Here is a 12,062-nt window from a genome sequence, read left to right as displayed (position 1 = left end):
TATATGGAAACATGATTGAAGGCTGAGCAGGCACTACAGATCAGAAAGTTACTTGCATACTATTTGATAAGTGGTTCTGGGAGAATTGGTTATCCATGTAGAAAAAAATTAAATTGGCTGGGTGCACTGGGTGATGCCTGTAATTCCAACACTTAGGGAGGTTGAGGTGGGTAGATCACCTGAGGTCAGGAGTTTAAGACCAGCCTGGTCAACATGATGAAACACCATCTCTACAAAAAATAACAAAATTAGCCAGGTGGGGTGGCAGGTTCCTTTAACGTCAGCTACTCAGGAGACTGAGGCAGAAGAATCGCTTAAAACCCAGGAGATGGAGGTTGCAAGTGAGTCAAGATCATGCTACTGCACTCTAGCCTGGAGTGCACTCCAGCAAGACTCTGTCTCAAAAAAAAAAAAAAAGAAAGAAAGAAAGAAAGAAAAGAAAAGAAAAAAAGAAAATTGGACCTCTGCCTCATACCACAGTCACAAAAGTCAATTCCAAGTGATTAAAAACTTAAATGTAGGCCGGGCGCGGTGGCTCACGCCTGTAATCCCAGCACTTTGGGAGGCCGAGGCGGGTGGATCACGAGGTCGAGAGATCGAGACCATCCTGGTCAACATGGTGAAACCCCATCTCTACTAAAAATACAAAAAATTAGCTGGGCATGGTGGCTCGTGCCTGTAATCCCAGCTACTCAGGAGGCTGAGGCAGGAGAATTGCTTGAACCCAGGAGGCGGAGGTTGCGGTGAGCCGAGATTGCGCCATTGCACTCCAGCCTGGGTAACAAGAGCGAAACTCCGTCTCAAAAAAAAAAAAAACAAAAAAAAAAGCTTAAATGTAGCCGGGTGAGGTGACTCATGCCTGTAATCTCAGCACTTTGGCAGGCCAAGGTGGGCGGATCACAAAGTCAGGAGTTCAAGACCAGCCTGGCCAATATAGTGAAACCCTTTCTCTATTAATAATACAAAAATTAGCTGGGCATGGTGGCGCGCACTTGTAGTCCCAGTTACCTGGGAGGTTGAGGCAGGAGAATCGCTTGAACCCAGGAGCAGAAGTTGCAGTGAGCCAAGATCATGCCACTGCACTCCAGCCTGGGCGGCAGAGCGATACTCCATCTGGAAAAAAAAATAAAAGTAAAAATAAAAGTAACTAAAAACCTAAATGTGAAAGTCAAATTATAAATATTTTGGAAGGCAAGTATAGGAGAGTACTTTTACAATCTTAAAGTAAGCAAGGACTTCTTAAACAAGACAAAGGAGCACAAACCATTTAAAAAAGGAAAGATTTATATCTTTCCTGAGGCTAAATTCAACCTCATAAAAATTAAGAATATATCTTCACACACACACACAAAAAAACAGCATAAAAGAGACAAACCACAAAACACATAACTGATGAAGGATTAGGATCTGGAATATATGAAGAACTACAAAACTCGAAGAACATCCGGAATTAATGTCAAGTACATAATGTTGAATGAAAAAAGCAAGTTATAGAGAAACGTAAATAACAATGTTTGCATTAGCAATACAAACTTTTGCATTACAATGATAAAAAAAATCCCTAACTCCAGGGGAAAAGAAAAAAATTATAAAAGAAAATGACAAATACAAGATTCAGAAGAGTGATTTCCTCTGAGTGGAGAGGGAAAGTGGTAAGACTGGGAAGAGGCACACCAGGACTTCAAAGAATATGCTGGGATTTTTCTTTCTTGAAAGGATGATGCACACACAGATACTCATGGAATCATGATCCTTTATAACTTGCTAGTGTTTTATAAATATTCTTTTGTATCTACTTAATATCTATCTCTTTTTTTTCTCTTTTTTTTTTTTGAGACAGAGTTTCGCTCTTGTTACCCAGGCTGGAGTGCAATGGCGCGATCTCGGCTCACCGCAACCTCCGCCTCCTGGGTTCAGGCAATTCTCCTGCCTCAGCCTCCTGAGTAGCTGGGATTACAGGCACGCGCCACCACGCCCAGCTAATGTTTTGTATTTTTAGTAGAGGCGGGGTTTCACCATGTTGACCAGGATGGTCTCGATCTCTTGACCTCGTGATCCACCCGCCTCAGCCTCCCAAAGTGCTGGGATTACAGGCTTGAGCCACCGCGCCCGGCCAATGTCTATCTCTTAAAAAAGACTGGAGAGCAGGGAGTGACCCAGGAATATACTCCAGGACTATACCCTAAACTGGCAACTTGGGGCTGTGAATACAGGGACTTTCTTATTTGAAGTAAAACTCAGGCCGGGCATGGTGGCTCAGCACTTTGGGAAGATAAGGCGGATGTATCATAGGAGTTCGAGACCAGCCTGGCCAACAGGGTGAAACCCGGTCTCCACTAAAAGTACAAAAATTAGGAGCCGGGTGCGGTGGCTCACACCTGTAATCCCAGCACTTTACACATTTACCTGTAATCCCAAGGCAGGCAGATCATGAGGTCAGGAGTTCAAGACCCTGGCCAGCATGGTGAAACCCTTTCTCTAGTAAAAATACAAAAAATTAGCCGGGCGTGGTATGTAGCATGCACCTGTAGTCCCAGCTACTTGGGAGGCTGAGGCATGAGAATTGCTTGAAGCTGGTAGGTTGCAATGAGCCGAGATCATGCCACTGTACTCCAGCCTGGGCAACGGAGTGAGACTCTATCTCAAAAGAAAAAATTAATTAGCTGTGTGTAGTGGCATACAGCTGCTTGGGAGGCTGAGGCAGGAGAATTGCTTGAACCCAGGAAATGGTACCCAGGCAATGGCGTGATCTAGGCTCACTGCAGCCTCCACCTCTAGCTGGGATTCTCATATCTGAGCCCTATATATTACCTTCCTGATCTCAGGTGATCTACCCACTTCGGCCTCCCAAAATGCTGAGATTACAGGTGTGAACCACCATGCCCAGCCTAAGCCACCGTGCTCGACTGAGACTCTTTCTAAAAAATGATCCTATTTCTAAACACAGTCACATTCTGAGTCTTGGGGGTTGGAACAAAAAAGTACAAAAAGAGTGTGCTATTATGTTGCTAGTGTGTCAAGAAGTGCTTTGTAATCCAAGGGCAATTCAGAGCTGGAACTGACTTTGGTACTGGTGCCAGAGATGGGATTAGAGTTGAAATCATGAAAAGGACAATTTCGCCAACAACTTGTGAAAGGAGAAAGTGTAGAATGAGAAACGCTGAGCCAGGACTGAGGGCCCTCCCCTCTTAGTCCTTAGGTCAAGGACTAAGTATTGAAATTTTGCCATAGGCAAAGAGGAAAAAGAAACAGAAGTAATAAATGCTATGTCAAAAGACAGGGGGTGGGAAGGAGGAGTGATGAGTCAGGGAGCCAGGAAAAGGGACAGGTTAACTGTGTCAACTGCCCCAAGGTGGTCAAGGAGGATTAAGAATGATGAAAGACACCCACGCGTGATTCAAACAGTACTTATCTGTTGAGCATGATACATACCGGCCCATGCGCTTTTCACAGGGTGAGCAAAAAAGATTTTGATCTTGACTAAGAGCAATGAAAAGCTACTAAAATAGTTTAAGCAGGGCGAGTGGGTGAACTGCAATGACATGGCTGGTTTGAGAGGATCAGGATGATTGCATTTGATGATGAACTTGTGATATTGGAGATAAAAATTTCAGTAGAGTTGGAGGAAAGGAAGGACAGAGAGGCAGGAAGTGTGACATTAGGAAGAGAATGTAAGGAAATGCTGGGAGGCAGGAAGTTTCCGAGGTATCAAAGAGTGACTTTGGGGACCCAACTACCCAAACTCTGGCTCTGGAATACTTATTTACTCTTTCTGTAGCTCAGTGTCTTATCTTTAAAATGGGGGTAACAGGATTCATCTGATAGGGTGTGTGTATACCCCATGCATATTAAACCAGTTAGTAAGTGTAAGGAACTTAGAACAGTGCCTGGCACATGATAATTACTCAGGAAATGTTAGATATTACTATTGTGTTCTAGGAGTTTGGCACAAACAGGAGAGGAATGAGGTGGATTTTTTTTTTTTTTTTTTTTTTGAGTTGGAGTCTCGCTCTGTTGCCCAGGCTGGAGTGCAGTGGGGTGATCTCAGTTTGCCACAACCTTTGCCTCTCGGGTTCAAGCGATTCTCCTGCCTCAGCCTCCCAAGTAGCTGGGACTACAGGCACACACCACCATGCCTGGCTAATTTTTGTATTTTTAGTAGAGACAGGGTTTCATTATGTTGGCTAGGCTGGTCTCAAACTCCTGACTTTGTGATCCACCCCCCTGAGGCTCCCAAAATGCTGGGATTACAGGCATGAGCCACCACGTTTGGCCAAGGCAGAATTTTTTAGAGGACAATAAAATCAAAGCCGTATTGTTGATGGGTTAAGCCTTCTCTCTGATGCTAGCAGGAGGTAAGGTGGACTAGATGGCCCTGCTGATGCTGGCTCTCTACGGCCACATACCTTTGGTGGCTCTGTGGTCATCTTGATGCTGGCCTGCAAGATTGAGATAGGGAAGTCTGGGTGGGGGCTGGAGCTGAGCCAGAGACGGAAAGATGGATGAGGATCCTCCATCTGCAGCTGCTCTACCAGCTTGTCCAGATTAGGCATCCAAGACAGTGACAGATGGCAGTTTGCCAGGAACACCCAGTGTCCTGCAAGGAGATGCCAGGGTCAGTGGGAATCATTTCTTAAGCCCTGCCTGTCCTCACGCTTTCCACCTGGTATAGGTTGCAGGGTGGCTGGGGAAGGTCTAGCACTCAGGTCTGCCACTTCTGGGGCTCTCTATAGAAGTGGGAGGTGCAGGTACAGTAGCGTAATTGTGGAGGTAGTGTTGGAGGTTCTAGGGACAAGGACTGGGCTGAAGCTGGGGGTGAAAGAAAGGATGGACACCAACCCTGAGTCACACCCTCTCGGAGAAGTCGAGCAGCAATGGGGGCCTGGCCCTGGCCCAGGGACAGGGCGTGGAAGCGTTGGGCCATGCCTGTGTGCTCTGCCAGCTGGAGCAGGGCGCTGGTGGGGTCCACACCCGGGGACAGGATGAACACAAGTGGGGATCGTGGGGTTGAATCCTCCATCACCTGCCAGAAGCACAGGTATGGCATCAGGCAGAAGGCCACATAACCAAAGTTGGGGAGAGAGATGGAGGACACTGAAAGAGAGCAAGGAAGGCAGGAAGGACCCAGGGCCTGTGGGCTCAAGGAAGCCGAGCCACTGACCAGCTTCATATTCAGCACAGGCGGCTCAATGAAGCGGGAGCCAAGGTTGGTGACAATGAAGGAGGTCACGCAGAAGGCCACGCGGTCCTGGCGCAGGGAGCGGACGATCAGCATCCGTTGCATTTCATTGCAGGCATTTTCCCACTCACCTGGGGACAAGGTGAGTAATTGCAGGGAAAGGGAGTGAGTCTGGAAGAGCGGGGGAAATCCAGACAAAGGGGCACCTGCTGAGAATGTGCTCTGGCGCCAGCTGGGAGAGGGAATGGAGGAAAACGGGAAGGGCAGGCACATGGCTGAATGGAGGGAAGGAGAAAGGTGAGAGCTGGGCACAGACACTTGGTACCTGGCAGCATTGCCTTCTCTGGGGCAGCATTGGTGTACCACAGGTGCCAGTCCCGAGGGTACTGCTCAAAGGAGTTCATGAGTCCATGGAAATTGGTCAGTTTGTCTAGCTCTGTGATGTTATCCCAGTAGGCATCTGCAAGCCAGCTAGTACATGGGTTGTCCATTTGGCCCTCCCGATCCAGGACCTGGTGGAGGAAGAAAGGAAGAAAAAAGGGATTGACTTGGGAATACCTCAAAAGAAGAATGATCTTTCTCTCTCTCCCTCTCTGTCTCTCTCTCTCTCTCTCTCTCTCCCTCTCTGTGGGAAAGCCAAAAGCCAAAATTGTTTGTTATATTTTTCTTTTTTGTTGAGACGGAGTCTCACTCTGTCACCAAACTGGAGTGCAGTGGCGTAATCTCGGCTCACTGCAACCTCTGCCTCCTGGGTTCAAGTGGTTCTCCTGCCTCAGCCTCCCAAGTAGCTGAGATTACAGGAGGCTTCCACCACACCCAGCTAATTTTTTTTTTTTGTATTTTTAGTAGAGACGGCGTTTCACCATGTTGGCCAGGATGGTCTCGATCTCCTGACCTTGTGATCCACCTGCCTTGTCCTCCCAAAGTGCTGGGATTACAGGAATGAGCCACTATACCTGGCTTTTTTTTTTTTTTTTTTTTTTTTTTTAAAGACAGAGTCTCGCCCTAGATGCCCAGGCTGGAGTACAGTAGCGCAGCCTTGGCTTACTACAACCTCTGCCTCTCAGGTTCAGGCGATCTCCTGCCTCAGCCTCCTGAGTAGCTGGGATTACAGGTGGCCGCTACTACACCTGGCTAATTACTGTATTTTTAGTTGAGACAGGGTTTCACCACGTTGGCCAGGCTGGTCTTGAATTCCTGACCTCAGGTAATCCACCCTCCTCTGCCTCCCAAAGTGCTGGGATTACAGGCACGAGCCACCATGCCCAGCCCAAAACTGGTTTTGTATGAGGGTGAAGAGATGAATATAGGGATCCTGGGGAATAAACGTGGGTGTCTAGGACCCAGACCCTGCCCTTAGCCTTTACAGCTCAAATTTAGGAATCTGGCGCCCCCTGCTGGTTGCCTGGTAATAATGTCTGCAACCTAGTGGCTGGTTGGTAGCCTCACCCTTCAGAGAAGCACAAACTATTTACTCATTCATTATTTACTCATTCATTCGCTCACTCGCTTATTCATTCTTCTTAACAAATATTCATTGTTCACCAACTATGGATTTTAATCATTGGGATGCATTACTGAGAAAAATGGGCAAATATCTTTGTCCGTGGGGATTTTGTTTTCCAACATGGGATTGTGAAATCATGTGCAGATTATGAACCAAAAACATAACAAATAAGTAAATAGTATAGCAAAGACGGCAGTGCCATGGGAAAATAGGATACTCTGAGGAGGGTAAGGAAAATTGGGAATGTTGAGGGGTAGTTTGAAGTGTGAAATAAGATGAAGGTCTCATTGAGGTGAGGTTTGAAAGACGTGAGAGATGGCCAAGTGCGTATGTCGGGGAGTGGCTTTCCAGCAGAAGGCATAGCCATGCAAAAGCCCTGAGGTAAGACATGCCGTGGGGATTGGGGAGGGCAGTCAGGCCTGTGTGGGGAGGGCAGTGAGGCCTGAGTGGGTGCTGTGTGGTAGGAGGCAGCACCAGCCATGGGGAGCCTGTCACAATGACATCTACTTTAAAAGGGCCTCTCAGGCCAGGCACCGTGACTCATGCCTATAATCCCAGCACTTTGGGAGGCTGAGGCAGGAGGATTGCTTGAGCCCAGGAGTTCGACACCAGCCTGGGCAACATGGTGAGACCTTGCCTCTACAAAAAATACAAAAATTAGCCAGGCATGGTGGCACAGGCCTGTAGTCCCGGCTATTCCGGAGGCTAAGATGGAAGGATAGCTTGAGCCCTGGAGTTCGAGGCTGCAGTGAGCCAAGATCACTGCCACCACAGTCCAGCCTGAGTGAGGCAGTCAGACCTCTGATTGCTGTGTTGAGAGTCTGGGGTGGGAGGCATGAAGTGAAGGTGGCAAAAGTCAAGAAAACGTTGTTTAGAAGAGCAGGAGAGTGCAGCATGGCTGTCCAGCCTTAAGGGCCTCCTTGAGGTTCACGATCATGGACTTAAAGCAAGTCCACTCGGTGTGGATGTGTTCTTCTCTGGCCGTGCTCAGCTGCAGGGGCCACGCAGGGAGCCAGGAGAAGAGAAGCTGGATCTAGCCAGGGTGGTAGATGCAACACAGAGAGGAGGAAAACAGGGCTTGAGGAGCCTGCCAGGGAGAGATTGTGAGGGGACCATAGAACTCAGGCTGGGGAAGGAGTGCCTTGAAAGGCAGTAAAAAAGTGGCAAGATCACACCAATCGGTGGGTCACAAGAGAGACAAGCTGCAAAGCCCAGCCTGTGCTGAGGGCCGGGGGTGCATGGCAAGTCACCCCCACAGCGCCAGGGAGCTCACCGTGTACCTGATGCTGGCCCGGTTTTTCTCAGCTCGCTGATGGCTGCCGTGGGTCTGGAGTCCTTATCACACTTGCCCTCATCCCCATCCTTGACCATCCCATACTGGGATGTGCTCTCTGCCCAACTCACCACACCCCCACGTAGAAAGAAGTTGTATTCATCCATGTTGAGCTTGCCAGAAGTCTCCAAGATTTTGGCACACATATGAAAACTGAATAGTAGTTTGTGGCGTTCAAAAAGGGTACGGCAGGTGTACCTGGGAGAAAGGGACAGGGAGGAGGGAGGAGGCAGAATGGAATGGGGGCTGCCACACCAGCTCTACAATCCTACCGTCATACAGCCTCACACAGAGGACCACGCCAGTCTCTAATCCTAACCTCCTAGAAACAGCCAAGGACTCAGGGGCTAGAGACAAGAATTTCCCAGAATTCACTCATAACTATAATAATAGCAATTATTATTATTATTATTATTAGTTTTTGAGACTGAGTTTCACTCTTGTTGCCCAGGCTGTCACAGTCTCAGCTCACTGCAACGTCTGCCTTCCAGGTTCAAGCGATTCTCCTGCTTCAGCCTCCTGATTAGCTGGGGTTACAGGCACTTGTCACCACACCTGGCTAATTTTTGTATTTTTAGTAGAGACAGGGTTTCACTGTGTTGGCCAGGCTGGTCTCAAACTCCTGACCTCAGGTGATCCGCCCACCTCAGCCTCCCGAAGTGCTGGGATTACAGGCGTGAGCCACCGTGCCCAGCCTTTCACTCATAATTAGTCATTCAGTTCCATTAGAAAACCAAAGCCTTCATTATTCCCCTAATGTCTTCCCCTAATGTCTTGGCACTCTGCTGGGTCCTGAAGACAGAAAGACGAATAAGCCACACTCTCGGAGAGGACAGAGAGGACATCAGTGACGTCATTCCTGCTTGCTGGACTCGGGGAAAGTTTCCTAGAGGAGGTGCCCCGAGGTGCAGCAGAGTTTTCAGGTGACATGGGAAAGGCAGAGAGGTCACAGCATGAGCGAAAGCATGAGAAGGGCACAGCGCACAGGGCAGTCAGGGCTGCTGAGGCCCCTGGTGCAAGGCAGGAAGGTGAGGCTGAGGCAGGAGAAGGCCAGGTCACGAGGGCTTCATGGGCCACTGGGGACCCAGCAGGCAACCACTGGCAGTCAGACCTGGGGAGCAGCATGGCCAGGTTTGCTCAGGTGGGCAGCTACAGGAGGGTGGGTTGAGAGGGTGGAGGCAGGAAGACCTCTAAGAGGCCATGGTACAATTCAGAAAAAAGGATCCCCGAGGCCTAAAGTACAGCCAAGGAGTGGGAAGATGGAGAGGGAACAGTTTGAAGAAATATTCATGAACAAAACCTGGTGACTGCTTTGAAGGGGAAGACTCGAGGATAACTGCCAATTTTGGCCAGGCATGGTGATTCATGCCTGTAATCCCAGCATTTTGGGAGACCACGGCAGGAGGATCCCTTGAGCTCAGGGGTTTGAGACCAGCCAGGGCAATGTAGGGAGACCCTGTCTCTACAACTAAAAATTATACAAAATAAAGGATGACTCCCAATTTCTGGCTTGGGTGACTGGGCAGTGGGTGTTGGTGTCATCCAGGGATGAGGACCCTGAAGCTTCCTTCAGGGAAGGAAGTGAGTTTGAGCTGAAACTAGTTGAACTTGAAGGGTCTGTAGGATGTCAGGGTGGAGAAGTCCAGTTCCTTGCTGCTCAGATGTGATCCACAGACCAAGAGCAGCGGTGCCCGCTGGGAGCTTGTTTGACTTGCAGAACCTCAGGCCCCACTCAGATCTGCCAAATCTCAATTGGTATTTTAACAGAGTTCGGGTGCTCTACCCACCCGTTACCATTTGGGCAGTGCTGGCATCACTAACAGTTGAGTAGATAAGTCCAATGCTCAAGAGAGGGCTATAGCCACAAGACTGGGAATCACTGGCCCACAGGTGCTGGTTAAGCCATGAGAGTGAGGAGCTACCAGGAGGACACAGGCAGGGGACAGCGGCAGGCAGAGGGCTTCGGCACGGGAAAGCACTGAGGCATGGTGGCCAGAAGAGCTGCGGCCACCCGGCCTCCTGGCTGGGGCAAGTGGGGGAGCCCTCAGACCTGTAGACAGCGTAGGTGTGGTAGTCGTTCAGGTAGTCAATGCGGTCCTCCAGCTTATTGCTGCGGTGGCTTTTGTCGATGCTGAGGATGAAGAGGCTGATGTAGGCATCCAGTGAGAACTGGTACATGGGGTCAATGCAGCCCATGTCATTGAGCACGAAGAACAGGACTGATGCCCGCTGGGCACATGGGCGATAAGCCTGCAGAGGGGGGAGTCAGGGCCACCAAGGGACATGGCAGGGAGCAGGGGTTTGGGGAAAGAGGTGGTCTCGAGCCATCATGACAGAGTTTCATTTTGGATGGCTGGCGGGAGGCAGGGCGGGAGGGCACGGAGCTCACCTCCCGAGCCAGGTCGATGTTGATCTCTGTGGTCTCACTGGTCTCCAGCTGCTCAGTCACCTCTTTGGCTGTTATCTTGGAGGTCTGCAGCGTGTTTACCAGCTGCACATCATCTAGCAGGGAGCCGGTGGCCTCGTTCAGCAGCCTAGGGGGAGGCCCAGAGATGCATGGAGCCGGGGTTTGGGGGACCAGGCTCCCTGGGATGCTGCTGTGCCTGGGGTGGGCTGGGTGGAGGCTGGCTGGGAGGAGGCCTGTGGGGTGGTGGGAGGGGGAGGCAGGGCCTCACCGCAGGATCTCATCCTCCAGCTCCTTGAGCTTCCTCTTGCCAGCTGCAATGTTGATGACCAGTGAGTCCTTCTGCTCCTCTAGCTCAGGCCGCTCCTTCCGCACCACAATGCCCAGTAGCTGGGCCTCCAGGCCCTGGGAGCATCCAGACTCACCCTCAGTGAGGGGCTCTCACTCCTTCAGCCTTCACTTTCCTCATCCCTTTACACCTCGAAAGACCGCTCATCCTCAGCTGCCCAGCACAAGCTTATCCGCCTTCTCAATCCTTCCAAACCCTTCCTGCTTCACCCCAGCTTGGTCTGGACCGGCACCCACCTGTTCTTTAACAGCAAAGTTGACGATAGTGGTCTTGGCTGAGGTCTCTGGGCTGTAGTGGGGGTTGGAGAGCTTGGTGGTGATGTAGAAACGGAAATTGGTATTATATTCCACCTCCTTATCACCAAGACGCATCAGCAGCCGACCGCCTGCATCCAGGGAAGGACCCCCTGTGACGCGTACTGGCTAACCCGTCCCCCACCAGCTGCATCCACGGAAGGACCCCACATTGAGGGGTACTGCCAACCCGTCCCCCACCAGCACCCAGGGACAGTGACTTGGCCTGCCCTAAGGCCCCAGCCCAAGGCTGTCTGAACAGAGGGACAGGTAAGTAGAGGACATGGAGAACCAGCCCTTCCCTCCCTAGCATCCCACTTGGCTGGTCTCGGGGACTTGTCCTGACCAATTCGGGCTACAGATTTGTTGAGCACGGGGTTGAGTGTGGGGTCCAGATATTCCGGCACATTCTGAAGTAGCACCGGGTTTCCAAACTGAATGGCGTTTTCTAGAATTCGAAGGTAATCGCTCATCTGCAGGTCGATGATCTTCAGGCCCTAGAGAGTGAGGGGGAAAGGTGGAGGAACACTGGGGAAGACAACAAGGGAGCTGACAGCCCAAGGGCAGGGCCTCAGGAAGAGGCGGGGCTTGGGCAGAAATTCTACAGGGGGACAAAGGCGGCCCCCCAGCCTCGCACCTGCCTTCCTTCCATGTTCTTAATCCATTTCAGGGCCTGGGCCTGAGGGTCGATCATCAGTGCCCACCTGGAGGGGGAGGGTAGGTCAGAGGACAGCCCTGTCCCTGTGCCGCCCCCATCCTAGCATCACCCTTACCTGTTGCCTCGGGTGACAATGATGCCATTCTCAGTGGAGAAGGCGTCAGAGGGCAACCCCTGGATGTTCCAGTCCCGGACTTTGGTAGGATTAGACAGGAAGTTCTCAATGGCGAAGGAAGGGGAGCAAGGAACCTGAAGCTCCCAGATCTGGGGAGAGAAAAGCCCCAAGCTTTAACTCGAAGAGCTGAGCCGAGCAGCCCCTGCCCCTGCAGGATATCTCTT

At 50.6% G+C, this 12,062-nt stretch overlaps 1 protein-coding gene across 5 annotated transcripts in view; it reads right to left on the bottom strand.

The window, feature by feature from the left end:
• Positions 1-12,062, bottom strand: part of DNAH2 (dynein axonemal heavy chain 2) — a 120,523-nt gene that overhangs the window by 6,259 nt on the left and 102,202 nt on the right. For all 5 annotated transcript variants that reach the window (XM_074388138.1, XM_010339803.3, XM_074388137.1 and 2 more), the window contains 12 exons: positions 11,839-11,987; positions 11,703-11,769; positions 11,412-11,562; positions 11,009-11,157; positions 10,695-10,828; positions 10,409-10,553; positions 10,070-10,269; positions 8,091-8,217; positions 5,505-5,691; positions 5,162-5,310; positions 4,840-5,023; positions 4,407-4,597 (listed from right to left, as the gene is read on the bottom strand). In XM_074388138.1, the coding sequence (XP_074244239.1) occupies positions 4,407-4,597; positions 4,840-5,023; positions 5,162-5,310; positions 5,505-5,691; positions 8,091-8,217; positions 10,070-10,269; positions 10,409-10,553; positions 10,695-10,828; positions 11,009-11,157; positions 11,412-11,562; positions 11,703-11,769; positions 11,839-11,987 (1,833 nt within the window). The remainder of the gene's footprint in view (positions 1-4,406; positions 4,598-4,839; positions 5,024-5,161; positions 5,311-5,504; positions 5,692-8,090; positions 8,218-10,069; positions 10,270-10,408; positions 10,554-10,694; positions 10,829-11,008; positions 11,158-11,411; positions 11,563-11,702; positions 11,770-11,838; positions 11,988-12,062) is intronic.

The sequence above is a fragment of the Saimiri boliviensis genome, chromosome 17 (assembly GCF_048565385.1).
Source record: "Saimiri boliviensis isolate mSaiBol1 chromosome 17, mSaiBol1.pri, whole genome shotgun sequence".
In the NCBI taxonomy this organism is placed as follows: Eukaryota; Metazoa; Chordata; class Mammalia; order Primates; family Cebidae; genus Saimiri; species Saimiri boliviensis.
The sequence above is the reverse complement of the archived record's forward strand: the minus strand, read 5'-3'. Positions and strand labels throughout refer to the sequence as shown.